This window comes from Anguilla anguilla, chromosome 14, assembly GCF_013347855.1.
Source record: "Anguilla anguilla isolate fAngAng1 chromosome 14, fAngAng1.pri, whole genome shotgun sequence".
In the NCBI taxonomy this organism is placed as follows: domain Eukaryota; kingdom Metazoa; phylum Chordata; class Actinopteri; order Anguilliformes; family Anguillidae; genus Anguilla; species Anguilla anguilla.
In genome coordinates, this window is record NC_049214.1 from 5,185,533 (window position 1) to 5,203,367 (window position 17,835).

The 17,835-nt window shown below is 46.9% G+C and overlaps 1 protein-coding gene across 1 annotated transcript in view; it reads right to left on the reverse strand.

Moving 5' to 3' along the window:
- Window positions 1–17,835, reverse strand: part of cacna1bb (calcium channel, voltage-dependent, N type, alpha 1B subunit, b) — a 186,360-nt gene that overhangs the window by 38,770 nt on the left and 129,755 nt on the right. The window contains exons 15-24 of the mRNA XM_035391563.1: window positions 17,607–17,738; window positions 12,701–12,773; window positions 12,133–12,250; window positions 11,015–11,082; window positions 10,652–10,758; window positions 8,298–8,360; window positions 3,820–4,617; window positions 2,499–2,704; window positions 2,088–2,214; window positions 933–1,088 (exon numbers count right to left, since the gene is read on the reverse strand). Of these exons, the coding sequence (XP_035247454.1) occupies window positions 933–1,088; window positions 2,088–2,214; window positions 2,499–2,704; window positions 3,820–4,617; window positions 8,298–8,360; window positions 10,652–10,758; window positions 11,015–11,082; window positions 12,133–12,250; window positions 12,701–12,773; window positions 17,607–17,738 (1,848 nt within the window). The remainder of the gene's footprint in view (window positions 1–932; window positions 1,089–2,087; window positions 2,215–2,498; window positions 2,705–3,819; window positions 4,618–8,297; window positions 8,361–10,651; window positions 10,759–11,014; window positions 11,083–12,132; window positions 12,251–12,700; window positions 12,774–17,606; window positions 17,739–17,835) is intronic.

The window sequence follows — 17,835 nt, forward strand, 5'->3', positions numbered from 1 at the left end:
CCCCACCCCCCCCACCCCCCCCCCCCCCCCCCCCCCCCCCCCCCCCCCCCCCCCCCCCCCCCCCCCCCCCCCCCCCCCCCCCCCCCCCCCCCCCCCGCCCCACACCACACACACACACACGCACATACATATGCACGTATGCACGTATGCATATATATGCAACATGAGTTATTGACAACAAGGTGGAACATCTCAACAGTCCACCACTGTACGGGAGGAGGACTGTTGCAGACCAACCACCGGCTCTCAAACAGGAACCACTATTGGTTTTAACACACCGTGTCATTTTGCTATAAAGCAGAATTAACCAATTAAAACACATTAACAAAACTAACATTGAAGAGATACAAAATAATTCAAAGTGATGGAACTTGAGCATTCCAAAGATTTGAACCTGGTACCTGAAATCTACTCAATTGGACTACTGGGTGGCCTTTCCTTAACAGGGTGAGACACAAACACTCGTAGGTATCTAGTTTTTAGAGTAGCGCATTTGAAAAACAGACAATATAATATAATGTTAAATACTAAATTCTAAAAAAAAAAAAACTAAATATAATTGGGGTTGAGTAAGCCGCGGTGACAGCAAGTGACCCCAACTGGTCAATTAGGTGCCAGCAAATCCACCTTAAGCTGTACATGAAACATCTTCCTCCACTTCATGTCTGTGCGAGACCGACTTGCAAACTGTGGTGTGATAGAATGTGGCGGCTGATATCGTGTGTTTTGGAAGAGTGCGCGTGCTTGGCCGCACTGTGCTGAATCAAAAATGGAGGCTGCAGGAATAGCCACTGATAAATACGGTTCAGTATCCCAAATTGGGGAGAAGAAAAGGGAGAGGGCATAAATATACAGGGGGGAACCACGTAAGGTCCCCTGCCTCTGACCCCCCCTTCCCACCATCCCAAACCCAACCGCCCCGCCGAGCAGACCCGTCTTTGCGGGTCGCAGGACTCACGTTGTTGCGGGGGGCGTTGGCTTGCACCGGGTCCTCCGCGGCCAGCGCGATGCTGCTCATGGTGATGACCAAGAGGATGCACATCTCAAAGTAGCGCAGGTTCACCACATAGTGACACAGACGGCGCACCCTGCAGGCCGGCACAGGAACAACACCTCATGAGCTCACCTGCAAGCCTGCATTTATCCCCATACCACACAGTCTGCTCTCTAAGACAGGGATACTCAAATCTAGGCCTAGAGACCGGTAGTACTGTTTGTTTTTATTCTTCCCCAATAACCAGGGCTGATTTAAACCTAGGACACCTGGGTGAACTAAAACTCTGGCCAATTAGTGACATTGATCAGCCAATTAACCACAATATCAAGTAGAAAAAAAAACAGCAGAACTACTGGCCTCAAGGGCCAGATTTGAGTTTCCTAGCCTTTCATTCATTTCTGCTTAACTAAAGATGACGCCCAAGGAGAGATGCTCAGCTATGTGCGTTGGAGTGACACCTTCATAGTCCTGTGTAGGAGTTGCCTTCACAACATCCTTCACTCTGCTGATGGATTTTTGAAAAAGTAAAAAGGTCACAGTTTTCCAATTAACTGCGCACATTCAATGGAAGGACCGTGGTGAAAAAGGAAACACCGTAACGCGCATTTTGCTCACTTTGTTATTCGGTTCGTGTGTTTCTTCGGTTCATGGTGGAAAACAGAACTCGTGAGAGGCTGAGTCCCACTCCTGATCTGCAGAAGTGAGTAATTCAGCCCTGCACTTCAAATGCATTACCGCCAGCACCCCGCCCCCTCAACAGCAAACACACCGCGTGGGTTACAGGGGTACGGTCAGGCTGCAGTCCGCCTAACCGGCGGACGTCACAACAAAGAGACAGGGGCTACAAGTGCACGGCCGGTTACTCCAAACCAGGAGAAAAAGAAAAGAACAGAAGATGTGGATGAAAAACTGGTGAAAAAAGAACGCTGGTCGAGTTCGACCCCACCCGAAAAAAAACAACTGCAACGAAAAAACAAACATGAGTCTGTGTATTGGTCACACACGACCTTTCCTCGTGTCATGTGAAGCTGGGCACAACAGAGAGCGGCGTTTTATGTAACGAAAAGCGTCGTCATGACAGCGCACTCACGGGTTGGCCTGGCTGAACACAAACATGGAGCTGTACGGCAGAATCTGCCGACGCCCGTTTTTGGTCTGGTCCTCCAGGTTCTTCTTCTCTTCGTTCAACGGGAGCGAGTCAACGTCGATGTTGTTCACTACCGACGAGCGAGAGCGAGAGAGAGAGAGAGAGAGAGAGAGAGAGAGAGAGCGAGAGAGAGAAAGGGGAATAATATGAGGCAAAAGGCGGCAGTTACTGGTTTCTACTGGTTCTCACAATCGGCCAATGCCTTGGCAAAGCTGGCTCTCACACTAGTTTTCTCCCTTTGCAACTAATTGTGGCTCTTATAATCTACTAATCTTTGGCCAGCTTAGGCTGCTGACGGACAGTGGATCTGTTTTAGGATGGAAGTTCTAGACGGTGGCTTCAGGTGGCACTGACTGGGTATGGTGGCGGTCTCTCCCGGTGGGGAGGTGAGGGTGACGGGGATGTGGATGGCGTTGGTGCCGAGCCCCGCCTGGCACGTCCGCGAGAGGTTCTTCTGGTTGTCCGAGTCCTCCTGCTTGTCCCAGGCCGACACCCGACCCCCGGGGAGCTGGGGCGGGCTGGTGGCAGTCCCGCAGCCCTCCACGTCTGCGTGCCTTCCCCTGTCAGACAGAACAGAGTGGTCTCATTGGCTAAGAGAATGGAGCTCCGCCCCTTTCAGGCCTACTAAGCTACTACTCTAGTCTATTTAGTAGACAGGAAGATAAAGAATACAAAAATAAAAATGTTTTTTTTTTTTTTTAATTCTTCCTTTCATTTCTGCTCTGTAATCTCATTGGCTGAGAGAAAGACAGAGCTCTGCCCTGATGGTCCTACTGGGCTATCTCATTGGTCGAAAGAAAGACAAAATGTCACCTTATCAGAACTACAGAGTCATCTCATTGGAAAAAAGGAACAACAAAAAAATCCTCCAATTCAGGAATTGTCTCATTGGTCAAAGATGAAGACAAATCTACTTAAAGTCTACGCCATTTTGAGCCCAGCGTCCCAGGTGCGCCTCGCATCCAGCTTTAGATAATATTGTTCACACTTTACAGCCATACCCAAGCTGTAAAACAGACCCACTTCAACACAACAATTAGCTGCATATTGCTAGCGCCACAAGCAATGAGCAGCCCCACACAGGAGCACTTAAATCCCTGTTCAAAGGAATTATATCTGGATAACACATCCTCAGAGCTCCACTTTTACAACCCTCGCAAGCTCGTTATTGACAAGATAATTATGGATAGAAAGATCAGATCAGCACCCCACAATTTTCCGTGTTTCGTATCTGGGAAGCGATAGGACCTGTTATATTACCTAACCTTTCCGCACCTCCTTGCTCTTTCGACAGCATCTCGCCTGTTTCTCTACAGTCTCTGACCTGTCCCTCTATAGAGTCTCACTTGTCTCTCTACAGCAGTGGTCTCCAGCCCTGGTCCTGGAGAGCTACAGGGTCTGCTGGTTTTTGTTTTCACCTTAAAATCAGCACCCAGTTGAGACCCAAGACACCGGGTGAGTTGAGTTAACTGTGCAATCAACTGCTCTGATTGATTCATGAAGTGCAGAGTCACTATAAAAACCAGCAGACCCTGTAGCTCTCCGGGACCAGGGTTGGAGACCACTGCTCTACAGCATCTCACCTGTCTCTCATCTGTGTCTATACACTTTGTTGTACGTCGCTCTGGATAAGAGCGTCTGCCAAATGCCTGTAATGTAATGTAATGTGTCTCACCTGTGTGCCTTGCCGCCCTCTCTCTCCTCGCCCTCCCGACGCTCCTCCTCCTCCTCCTGGTCCATGGTGGACCGGGCGCGGGCCCCGCGCGGCCTGTGCCTCCTCCGCTCGCCGTTCCCCTCGCCGTCCCGCCCGTCTGCGTCCCGACCGGCAGGGCGCACCCCCTCCCGGTGCCGCCCCTTCCGCTCACCTTTCGCCCCGTTCCCGCCTGTCCCGTTCCCCTCCTTCGGCTGGCGGTGGCCATGGTGACGCCGGTGCTCTCTCTCACCGCCCCCTCCTCCTCCTCCTCCCCCTCCACCTCCTCCTCCCCCCTCGTCCATCAAACCCTGGTGGTGGTGCCTCCGGCCCCCCTCCCTGCCCCGCGACCCGTTGTGCTCCTTGTTTCGGCTGTGGTGGGTGTGCCCCCCGCCCTCCCTGCCTTCGCCCGCCTCCCCGTTGCCGCCGGTTTCGTTGGCGGGCCTGTCCCGGTGCCTGTGGTGCTTCCGGGGGTGCGAGGAGGAAAGAGGCGCGGCTTCATCGGCCCCCTCCCCCTCCCCCGAGGTGCCCCAGTCTCCCCCCTCCTTCCCGCCGTTGCCGTTGCCGTTGCCGTTGCCATCGCGCGCCTCCACCACCAGGGGGCGGTCCAGGTGGGTCTTCATGTCGGGGCGGATGTGCATGGCGGAGGACACGCGCAGCCGCTCCTCGGGCTCCAGCTCGTTGTACAGGGCCTCGCTGCTCGCGCGCAGGTGGTGCCTGCGCAGCTGCGTCGTCCGCTGCTCCCACACCGACATCAGCTTGGCCGACCTCTGCTGCTCCTTGCTGGACAGGGTGCGAGAGACAGCAGGGAGGTACAGGTCACGGGCGATCCATGGGATCCAAATTCACACTCACTTGCAGATCAGCTTTGGCTTTAGGGGGGGCAATATGTTCTATCGGGATTTTTTAAAAGAAACTTTTCGTCAAAAAATTATTATTGGGGTACTATAGCACAATGCATGCATCACATATCACACTGGATGGGTTCATAAATTAAAATTCATTCACAACATTTTTTAATATTAATTTAATCTGAAACTGTCATGAAATACCAGAAACCTTTAAAAAAAATAAACTCTTTAAAACCCCTTCAGCTTTCCCTGAAAGTAACTCTCAGGAGCTTGAGTCATGCATTAATCAACCTTTTCCGAAATGCTAGTTAAGAAAAAGAAACTTTCTGTTTGAAACAGGTAGTAGCTGAACGTCTTCTGTGTCACAATCAGAGCTGGGCCAAAACATTTATGATTATCCATGGTTGGTTATGGAATGATATACTCACATGAACTTGTGTTGACCTGAATATAAAACAGCAGTAAGGCAATTTAAGTGGCACACTACATTTTTCAAAATGATAATGAAAAATGCTGAAATGAATGTTATTATATATGGGTCACAAAAATACTGATTATGTTTATTCCCACAGTATGCCTGCGATGTCATTTATTTGATGGGGCAAATTCCTATTCAATGCTAGCATTGCTAACTCATAAAAATCATGGCTTGAAAATCCTTGTCTTGTGAAAAGCCATTCTTTTTACCATCTAAGTTACAGGCTTGCTAACTCTCATACAACATCCCAAATCCTGTCACAAGCACGTGCACAGAACACAGCACAACATGGTCAATAAAAAGGGTATCAGTCGATCTCTTGGGTACATACATACCCTGTCCGCACATACAAATGTCATGGAGCATCGTCACAGATGATCTCACATCCAGGTATTGATTAGGTGACTGAATTGCACACTTTTTAAAAATCACGTAATCGCAATCTCACTGAAATTACCCCAACGCCCTCCCATCCCAACCTCCCTCCACCATAATAGCCTATAGCAGGGGTCCTCAATCTCATCCAGAAAGGGCCGGTGTGGGTGCAGGCTTTCATTCCAACCAAACAGTTACACACCTCATACCACTAATCAGCCACTGGAGTCTTTCCTAAGGACCTTGATTAGGAGAATCAGGAGCGTTTCTGTGTGGTTGGAGCAAAAGCCTGCACCCACACCGGCCCTTTCTGGGTAAGATTGAGGACCCCTGGCCGACAGGATCAAAGTTAGCATCACTCGGTGGTCGCACTAGCCCATGGACATGCTACGTCTTTGGAAGGCAGGCGGCTGGACATTGAAAAATTTGCGTTTCAGACTACTTAACCTGAATTCCGATAAAATGGCTATTTTCGCCAAAATATGACAACTCACAGAAATAACACAACAAATGTGTTTCCTCTCATTAGTTTATTATGACACTGGGAACAGAATGGGGATGAAATAGCGGGACAAGCTTCAAATAATGTTCTGATCAAAATTGGCAAAACAAAAAAAGAACCTTGGAGCAATTTCTGTTTTGATTTACTCATACTGAGCAAGCTAGCAAGAGCGTGACATTTCGTTTTTTGATTCTTCATTCAAATGAGGCACTTTCTCTTTAAATCCAACCCCGATGCCGCCGACGGCTGTGTAAATATTATGATCAATAAACAACACAAACGACAGACTCCGAAAGACGGCTGGCTCAAACAAACAGGAGGAATTATATCTTGTTGTGGTTCAAGTCTGGGTCGTTGCCGGTTGTAATCTTAAAAAAAGAGACCAGAATATGTGTTTGTCTTTCCAGAATTCTGTGTAAAAAATGCTGAATCCCGCATTATGGGGACAACTGATTGCATCTCAGGCTCATAACCGCACGGTACTATTTTAGTACGACTACAACTAGAAGCCCGATCAGGTTGCTTATAACATTATGGTACTAAGGATCCCAGGCCACCAATTGTATGCATACAGGTGCCATTTTGGAAGAACGATGGATCTCACAAATCCCAAATGCTGGGAAACAGGGGTTTCACAGCCGCAGGACATGGCAGCATCTCCTTCCCTCTCCTATAATGACAGCAAAATTGTGGGAGAAATTTCCCTCAGGAAGGCCGCCCGATTTGTTTTATTTCCAGTGAAAAATCGAAACTGTCTGCGCGACCTCAACAGGTTCATCGAGATAAAGTTCCACTGCATACATAACAGAACATAATGACCACCAGGCGAGGAATCTGGATCGCTTCCTTTAGCAACTTGCTATTTATATAAAGGCAACCAACCATGAACTCACACTTTCAGTGCTTAGACCCTGGCGGCTGTCTCCGTAAAACAGCTTTTTTGGCTGGACTGCAACAGCGGGGCCAGCCCTACAAACGGGAATGTCTGTGACTGACTGAGCGAGTGAGTGAGTGATGAAGTTACACCATTGGTCAGCCGAGTTATGACGTCCACACCATCGGTCAGCCTTGTCCAGCCGTATGCTAGGTTTCGACGTGGTCTTGTTCTTCCAGTGGGAATAGTACGGCGCAGCATGCGGAGATGGGCCTTGGCAGGTTTTCTGACGATCCCAGAGTCAGCGGGTAGCTCTGAGCGTGGCGGTGGGCCCCCCCCCCCCCGCACGTCCCGCCCACTCACGATTACATCCCGCGCACGCCTCCGTCCGTCAGACTGATTTACAGGGCTGTGTCACGGCTGGCCGGCCACAGAGCGGGGCTTACAGACGGCGGACGGGGGGTAGCGCGGGGGGGGGGGGGGGGGACCACGCCCGTTGAAACCGCTCTGCCTGCTCCCTGCTCCTCTCCCCCCCGCCCGCCTCATAGGGCGCCAGGGTGGCCTGGCTAACATGACGTGCTATACTCATGCACCCGAATGGTATTCTGAGCATCTAGGCGGCATAAAACATTTTATACAAGAATCTGCTCACTTCCTTTACCTGTGACATAAAAAAAGATTGGTCTTCCTTAAGGTATGTCGGCTTCCACCCCTTCCATTTTTATCTTTCTAATTTTTTTTTCAGTGGACAGGGAAATGTGTGGGAAATGTTCAGCAGAAGCTGTTCAGCTCAAACCGTTCAAATGTTCAGTTAGCGGCATGTTCCTGGCAAAATGGTGGAACCACGGCAGATGAGGAAGCCTGTGCAGGGAGGTGAGTGTGTGACGGGGGTAAAGGTAAAAAAAAAAACTGTGTTAAAAACTGAGGTACTCTCAACTTGGGGGGGGGGGGGGACTGCAGACACATTAGGGAATAGTGACTACCCCCTACTTTCTGCAGAGTTACGTTCTTTATCAGCTGGGAGACGAGTTAGCGAGGGGGGGTTGCTGCTGCGACAGCTTCACCAGCGCGCCCCGTCAGCCTCGAGAACACACATCGGATTTTAAATGCACAAATGCACGCGCGTGCGGAGAGAGAGAAAGACAGAGAAAAGGAGAGGGAGAGAGGGAGAGGGAGAGAGAGAGAGAGCGGTTTCCACATTCACCATTAGATGGCAAGGGGCAGAGAGTACAGACTGTGGCCCATGTGATGGAGGAGATCCCGATGGCAGGGGAGGAGATGACGGGACGCACTGAAGGCGGTTGGTGCGGCCGGATGGGTGGGTGGGCGGGGTTAAAGAGGTGGGAGGGGTTGAGTAAATTGTAAACTGGAGCAAAAACTCACGGTGAATTAACGCTGGAGACGGAAGAGCTGCGAGATAGAGCACCTCGATTTTGCTTTACGAAACTGCACGTGCACAAACAAACGCAAACGAAAAACAACAAAACAAAAACGTGAGACAAAAAACAGAACACAAAGGGAAGAGGTCAGTCAGGAGGTCGGTCTGTCTGTCCTCCCCCTCTCTCTCTCTCTGTCTGCCCCCTCCTCCTCCCAAAGTATAAGAAAAGACAAAAACATTAAACTGTATAACATCAAACCCAAAAACAACATAGCTCCCTAAAATGAATGCAGAGTGGCAGATTTACAAAGTGTTTTTAAATCTTCAAAGCACAGACCACAAAGCAGTCTGGTCTGGTTTCAGCTTCAAAAGATTGTGCATTCAACTGTGAATATATTTTTCATGTTAATACTCAAATGTATTTTATCTAATGTACTTCCTAAAGAGGAAAAAAAAACACTTTGTAAAATTTCTAATTCCTTAAAAACAAGAGTATTAAAAGAAAATACCATTCATAACGACACATAAAATAGTGCTTTGAAATAAACCATTGATAAATATTTGTTTGAAATTTGAATAAAATGGATTATTATGGCCAATAATGAGGGGTACTGGGTGTTAGGTGTTGAACCTACAATCCCTCCCAGGGAAACAGTAGGATCTGGAAGGCCTGTTGGTGTAAAAGACACCCTTCCAGAAAGCACTTCCCTCTGCAACAGGTCAATCAACCAATCAAACACCTCGCTCTGCAACAGGTCGATCAACCAATCAAACACCTCCCTCTGCAACAGGTCAGTCAATCAATCAATCAATCAAATACTTTAAACCTTGGAGAACCGTTGTGGGAAAGTCCCTCATAGTTAAAACCAGTACATTAAAAAAGTAAATCAAAAAATTAGTTAAAAATACACGTAAAATATTAATTAAATAATTACAATAAAAAACAATAATATTCAACATATTGCCTCAAAGGCAGTAAGGAGTCCAATTTAAAAGTATTTTTTTTGCTAATCATTCCAAGTATGAGGGGCATAAAAGCAAAAAGCAATCTGTCCTAAGCCAGAATTTGTCTTGGGGATGTGGAATACAAGCCAGTCCCATGAGCATGTGCCTGTTTTCCAATTCAAAAGAGAAGATAAACAAAGTGGTTTCCCACCCAAAAAGGCTTTATAGATGAAAGCATGACAGTGCTGATTATGTCTCACCAACAGAGAGGCTCAGTAAACCTTTTCACAAAGACGACAGCGATTTGTGCCATATTTATCACCTGTAAGGAATCACAGAGCAGAGAGGTACATGGCATCTAGAGGCTTAATCATAGTAGCAGCTGGATGCCTGTAAACAAATCCCCATAGTCTAAAATGGAAATAAAGACCATGTATAGAATTGGGGGGGTGGGGGGGGGGTGGGGGGGGGTTGGGGGCGGCTATGTATAGAAAGTGCTGTAATTTCTCCACGGTGAAACTAAAATGTATAAGATATCCTTTAATAAAACCTGAAAATCTGGCCTTTAACCACACGTGAATTGTTTGATTACAAATCTAAAATTGTGGAGTAGAGAGCCAGAACACAGAACACTGAACGCTTACGACTATGGTCTGCTGCTGTGGATGTCAACGTTAATGCCAATAGTGTTTATGAGCAGGCCACACCCACAAAATAGCCTTTGAGCAAGGAAAAGCAGAGACATTGGCAGCGGCATTAAATAGTGTTTGATGAATTTAAGTAGATCACACACACTTTTTTTTTTTTTTCAATCGACACACAGACATATTTATACAGGGAAAGCCCGTAGAAAGCAGGGTCTCTTTCACAAGAGACCCCTGATTACTACACTGAGCTGACATGCACAGTACATACACAATAATAAAACAATTTAACAGAACACAAGTTCACTGGCTGTACTTGATATTCGCTGTCTTCTTTCGTAATGGGGCTAACTGTGCGAGTTGAGTTCAAAGCACTATTTCGTCCCGTTCAACGGCGTGCGAAGACAAACCACACACATACGCGCGGACACGCACACACAGATACAGACGCAGACACACACAGAGACAAAGGCACACACACACACACACACACACACACACACACACACACACACACCATCATGGGTACAAAAAGAGGCAGGTACAACCTCGGAGACTGAACAAAAACACACACACACACACACACACACACAAACCATCATGGGTACAAAAAGAGGCAGGTACAACCTCGGAGACTGAACAAAAAAAAAACACACACACACAGCACTAAGAAGGGGGGAGGGCTGAAACAGGTGTGGTTTCCGCAGGTGGAGGAGTAGGAGGAAACGCATGCAGGGCGGGGGGTGGGGGGGCCAGGGGGACTGACTTACGCCGCGATGGAGATGTTGGCTGCAGACATGGGGCTGACCTCCTTCACCTCCATGGCCTTTTGGAGAGCGAGCTTTTTATTGGCTGCTTCCTCCTGCTGCTCCTCATCCTGGCCAATGGTGGATAAGAGAAACGGAGACCAGCGGGAGGGGTTATGAAAGGGACATATTGGTGGTGACTGGGATCAGCATTCGACAGGAGAATGCCGTTAAGCTGTACATCACACAACCACTCGATAAATTAATCACCTATTTCACACATACACTCTCTCACACACACAAACTATATAGAAACAAACATGAATTTCATGAATTATCATTGAGAAAATGTATTTAAATAACTTTTCTAAGGCCAGCCAGAGTTACCTTAGTGAGCTCCTGTGCATTAGCCAGGTTGTCGACAGCGATGGCGAGAAAGACATTGAGGAGCGTGTCTGAGCGACGGGTTCGGTTAAGGAAAGGATCAGAGGAAAATGAAAACAGTGAACCACTCCCGTCCACCCAAACACTGGATATGGGGTAAAATGCTCCAGTTCCCAAAACAACGTATGGAGTTTTAAAACAGGAAGAGAGAAACTATTCAGCTGTAGTCCACAATCAGCTGAAGTGTGAGGTGTGATTATTTATTTATTATTTATTTATTAACCTTTATTCACCCAGGGGAACCCATTGAGACCAAGGTCTCATTTGCGATGGTGCCCTGGTTACAAACATTCATACAGTTATATAAAAAATACAAATCATTAATTAATCACACCTCGTCCTTCATAACTGACCCTGTTCAGGATAAAAGGGTAACAAATGCACTCAACTGATCTGTTGGGGCAGGGGCATATTCACTTGAGTTTGGGGGGGGGGGGGGTGGAGTTGGTGGCGTGTTTAAATGTTTTCTAACTGCTAATTGCAAAAACAAATTAAATCAATCAATCAATTTTACTTGTATAGCGCTTTTAACAAAGGAGCTTTGTCACAAAGCAGCTTTACAGAGAAACCGGCCCCCAAAGAGTAAGCCTAGGGCCACAGTGGCAAGGAAACACTCCCTGACTGATAGCAGGAAGGAACCTTGAGCAGAACCGGACTCAGAGGGGGAACCCATCTGCCGCGGGCAGGCACCGGTTTGTTATGGAAATGGCTTACATGAAAACAGATAAATTAAAATAAAATAAAAAACAAGATCATCTGTGGTGTCCATCTTACAAGGGAGCTACCACATAACCCCTTGCAGCAAGACCTGCCGTCGGCTGCAGTAGGAGCAGAGCAATATTACATTAGATTCAGATATTCAATCAAAGCTTCTCCAGAGTGACTTACATGCAATCTGGATATACGTATACTGAAGCACTTCAGGTTAAACACTTTCCCCAAGAGCACAACAGCAGTGCCCCCACCCCTGAATCGAGCCTGTCCTGTACCGCCCTCTGGATTATGAGCACCGTTTCCCTGAACACCGCACTGCACGTCCGCCCAGCGTTCAGCGAGGATACAGTTTCCGAACAGCGTGAGCACGATGAAGTAAATGGAGGAGAACATTCCCCGATGCACGCCTCCCTGAGACTCAATCCCATGGTACATCACTGCGTTCCAGTCCTCGCCTGTCAGGATCTGTGGGGGAGTCACACAAGACCAGGAACTGTTCAAAATGGGAGAGGATGGTGAGAATATTGAATAAAATAATGTATAGTAATTATTATTATTATTCGTGTTATTATTATTATTATTGTTGTTGTTATTATTCATAATAATAATTACAATAATAATAATCATCATATTGGGGCTGCCATTGTTAACAGCTAGAATAACAACCATCGTCATCAGCGCTCGCTAATAAACAAGTGAACAGTTCCTTTTTTCTGATGAATCATGAGCTCATGTAGGTGGGGCTCCAATTGGAGACAGTGATTCAAACCAACTTAACTGCTGACCTGTAACAGAGGCTTTCAAAGTGTTTATTATCCAAGCTTTGTCTGTAGGGAGGCTCACTGCCTTGCTTGAACCAATCAGATTACAGAAAACAAACAGAGAAGAGAAGAGGAAGAGATGACGTAGGAGTACCTGGAAAACAGTGAGTATGGCAGCAGGAAAGTTATTGAAGTTCGTCGTTGGAGTCTCATCTTCAAAGTTAAACCTTTTTTTTTGGAGTGGGGGTGGGGTTTTGGTAAAAGGAGAAAGAACAGTTCAGTAAGTTTAACAAAGACACACAACCTCTTTTAACCCTCAACAATATCCACTATGCCCATGATATCACTGGAGAACACAAGAATTCTTAGGAAATTTCTAAAGTAAGTTCTCTTTGAAAATATGCTAATCAGCTTAGAGTCCCAGCAGCCATTTTGTAAAATCTTAATTTTGCTGCAGTCTGCATGCACCGTGCAGGAAAAATAGGATAGCACCATTTATAATGTCCAAAAAGAATTGGTTCAGAATTGCCTTTTTTGATGGTAGAAATAATTCCCAACTGAATTTCATTTCAAAACAAAATCAAATTCTCAAATGGCTCACTGTTTCACACATTATAACAGCTGCCAATTTACTTCTTTTTATATTCCGATGATTCTTTGGTCTGTCACATGTCCAGATAGACATGGAACTGGCTTTACCACTCTTAGCTGTTGGACGTAACTCCTGTTACTGCTAAAATTCTGACATGAAGTGAATTACTGTGAATTACCAGTCGTCCCTTCAAACCGATACTTATCAAAAAGTGAGAGGATCATTACAACTGTGTACACGAAAACTGAAGATCACACAAGCATATAAAAACACACACACACACACACCTACACCTACACACGTCTGACATTATACAGTACATCTATTGTATACCTACAAATATACTCACACACACACACACACACACACAAATGTTATACGAAAACATGCAATTAGCAGTTAGTAAACACTAGTTAGTATGGAGATAACATACTGGGCACAGACACATGTTAACACACAATCTTCACAAAATTAGTTTGTAGAGGTTTTGGGCAGCAATGACATCAACCCCTCAAAGTGTTGCTCGCTACAGTTTTCTCCTCTGTATCCAATCGCACTGCTGCGGGGCATGGCCTCAGAAATGGTGAAGGTTGTTCCCAGGACAGTGAAATATACGTTAGCATGCTACACCAGTCAGAACAGGATCACCAACACACTTGTCTCCCCCAACCTTCACAGCACTCCTGCCAAAACGTTGCTACAATGTTCCCGACACGTTGCCCCTACTGTACAGGACCTCTCACAGCATCTTGGACAGCGTTTGGGAGGGCGACTTTCAAGGCAACAATGGCAAACCCATAGGATGATTTCCCCTCTCCCCCCCAATCCTCCAGTCAGCCTCTGATGCCCCTGAGCAGTTTCATTGGAACTTAATTACACTGCATACTCTAAAGGTCCCTGGTTTCGCTTTGTTGTACGTAGCTCTGGATAAGAGCGTCTGCCAAACGCCTGTAATGTAATTTAAAGGTGGCAGACTTAATGTTGAGTTTGCTAAAAGAGAAGCAGGACACACATGCAATATGTGAGGCACTCTGTGAGGCCATTGTGTGTGTGTGTGTATTCTTGTGTGTGTGTGTGTACGTGTGTCTCTACACTAGCTTCGTTGTGTGCCTGCCATGGCCTCTGTGGTACGTGCATCCCTGTGTGTGCTGGCTGTCACTCAAAGTCAGTTTTAGGGGCGGGGCCCTGTGAGTTTGCCATTCTGTGCAGTGCTGAGCTCCTCCCCCTCCTCCTGAGCAACAGACCTGCAGCAGCTGTGAAACCCTGAAGATGTATGACATCACACCCATGCACAAAACACCACGCAGAGGCCTGTGTTTAAAAATGGAGAATTTAAACAGAACTTTCGCCAGAATACGGTGGGAACCAAAAAAAACTAAATTTGAATTCACTTTTTTATCCATTCGTGCATTTAATTCACATAAAAAAATAAATACTACTGACCCAGTATTACATAAAAAATAAAATACATTAACCCAACAGCACAAAGAGCCTCTGCATTCTTATCGTTTGTGTAATGGTGTTGTAATTCATCTTTCACTAAAGCACGCACGCGCATACACACACACACACACACACACACACAGTAATCCAACTGCGTTTTCAAACCCCCACCCCAGCCCTTATACATCCCAAATCCTCCCGATAGGACCCAGGGTCCTGTGAGCACAGCTGGGACGCTGTCCTGGGACGGGACCCACCCCCCCCAACCCCACCCCCAACCCCACTCTGTCCCTCTTCTGCCCCTCTGCGCAACCCTTTGAGTGACAAACCTGCGTGAACCTCCCTCCGACGTCTTGGAACTGAAGAAAACGTCGAGAGAAATGAAAAAAAAAACAAAAACAACAAATGGACGCTGAGGTCCCGTGAGGCGAACACAGTAAACACCCCCCCCCCCACCCCCACCCCCGCTCCCCAAAACACACGCCCCTCATCACACCTGCCCCTCCGCCAATTATCAGCCGACTAGCTTCAACCTATCACACAGTCACACACAACTTACCGCCTACTCTGTCACACGCCACCTCAGGCAATGGTAAAAGCCATGAATTTGTAATGGTAAAAGCAAGCTACTGGGCTCGAGATGGCTAAACACAAAAATGCCAGCACATATGAATGATACACACCAGTATGTACTAACAGGATTATACGCTTTCTGCAACGGCCTCTCTCAGGCCTGCTCAGTAGTGTGTACTGTTAGCTCCATGCTGTACATGCTTCATGGTTTAACTAAACTGAACTAGCCTGTCACATTCACATTTAACCCCATAAATTACTGAACCACAGAGTGCTACTCACTGTGCTACACATGCTAACTGAATCGGCTCCATTACTCTCTGTAAAGCGCACACACACACATGCTCACACTCCGCACATCCATGCACACACACGTACACACACACACACACATGAACATACGCACACCGACACACACACACACACACACGCACGCATGGATGTGCACACACACAGATAAAAGCTGAGTGATCTGGGTAGAGTAAGGAATAAAAGGAAATGGATAAAGATTGGAGGAAAAGGCGGTTCAATGTAGGGTTGCTGGGACACACGACTGCGTATTTCGGCCAAAACTGTCGGTCTCCATACAGGACACCAGTCCACCCTGCGTTTTGAGCTTTCAGCATTCTATGTTCTGGACTGCCTGAATTCCGGTTACTAGACGGTCAGCAAGCTCTGAAAATGGAATTGATTTATGAAATAACCATCATCATCAATAGTATAGAATGAGTATGGCCACCTCAGCAAAGTGGCAAGGAAATGCTAGTTCACTGGGTTCTCATTATTACCAACGCTGCAGCCTATACTGATAGCTACCCAGTCTGAAACAGAGACACTCAACGACAAAGCTCATCTTTCACACAAGTCACCACCACCACCACCACCACCACTTCTGTGTCTTCCTACTCTCCAATAGTAACCGATCCATGATTTAATTTTCCTGCTCAATGTGGATGTGATATTAGAGGAATCTAAGGCAAGTGCTTTTTGTGAGTCTCTGAGAGGTAATCAAATCTTCTCAGCAAATATTGTAATGCAACGCAACCAACCCTTTCAGACAAGTTTTGATTTATTGCAGGGATTTGTAACCCCTGCGGGGAAAAAAATAAATAAAAGCTTGGGGCACATGACACGCTAAATTAACCATGCCTGGGTTCATTATGGTTCTATAGGATTTACCACACTGGCGTACAGAAGATAACGCTCGCACCTGACACACTGGCCCAAAACCTTCCCGCAAGTCTTTAACTTTCCTGACACCCAAAGCATCGTTAAGGAACTGCCATGTGCAAAGGCTGCATGGGATTTACCAGGAAACAGACTTTAATTACAGCTTTGTTGTCTTTAGCCCCTCTGTGTCAGGATTATCTTTAGATCGGCCAAATGTCTAAGTGCATTAATTGAATTTCCACAATAATCACTTTGTTCATGGCTGTTTAGATAACATGACAAAAAAAAACCTCTCTTCTCGTTGGCTGTAGTCAGCAAATAGACTGTTTAGTTGATTAAATTGAGTTGCGTCAAGCAGAATCTTAATAATTTATGAAGCGCTAAGTTAAAACTGCAAGCCGTGCGCCTCTCACAATCGTACATTTGTACAAGGCTGAGACCATTATAAAAGAAAAAAAAAGTATAGGTCAAAGGTCAAAGTGTCGCCCAAGAGAAATACAGCATTTCTTGCCTGTTAGAAACGCAGGCTGCAGAGGGCTAACACAGACACTTCATGTTGTTCCCGTCGCCACTTATCACTTTGATTTGATGCAATCATGTGGTTGAGTTTTTTGGATTAGGAAGACAGTAGAACTGGCCTACACAAAAATAACTGCGCTAGGACACGGAGGTGCTCTTTGTACCACCCGTGCTATTGTCCAAAGTGCCGTGTAACTGCTAAAACTTGACTTTGATGTCGACTTTGAAGCGGAGTATTGCTGTACCTTTCTTTCCTGATAATGGTTGTGGTTTGATTACATGAGCAGGAGCATTGTGAGCATTTCATCACAGCAGTGAACAAAAACCTTCCAAAGAGCACACTGAAAACCTTAGAGACATGTCCCTCAGTCACATCCACTTTGTCCAAAATAATTACACAACTGAAAATAACAGGATACACTAACAGACAGCAAAGTGATGATGTCACGTCACTGCCCCTGCTGCTGCAGCACTCTTCATTAATGGAACTGATAGGCTAATGGCAGCACAGTCAATGTGGAGGAGGAGTACGAGGGGCAGGGCCGGGATGAGGGGGTGGAGCCTGTGACCAGGGAGGCGGGGCTGAAGGGGGCTGGCAGGGGGGCAGGGCCAGGATGATGGGGTGGAGCCTGTGACCAGGGAGGCGGGGCTGAAGGGGGCTGGCAGGGGGGCAGGGCCAGGATGAGGGGGTGGAGCCTGTGACCAGGGAGGCGGGGCTGAAGGGGGCTGGCAGGGGGAGGAAGCGGAGATAACAGGTACTCACTGTCCGCCGAAGAGCTGCATCCCCAGCAGCGCAAACACCACGATGAAGAGGAAGAGGAGGAAGAGCAAGCTGATGATGGATTTCATAGAGTTGAGCAGAGAGACGACCAGGTTCCTCAGAGAGTTCCAGTACCTGTGTGCCGAGAGGGAAAGGAAAACCAAGAGAGTTTCATTTTTCATAAAATTCATTTTGCCATTTTGTGAAAACTGGAATTGGTCTTGGTCTTATA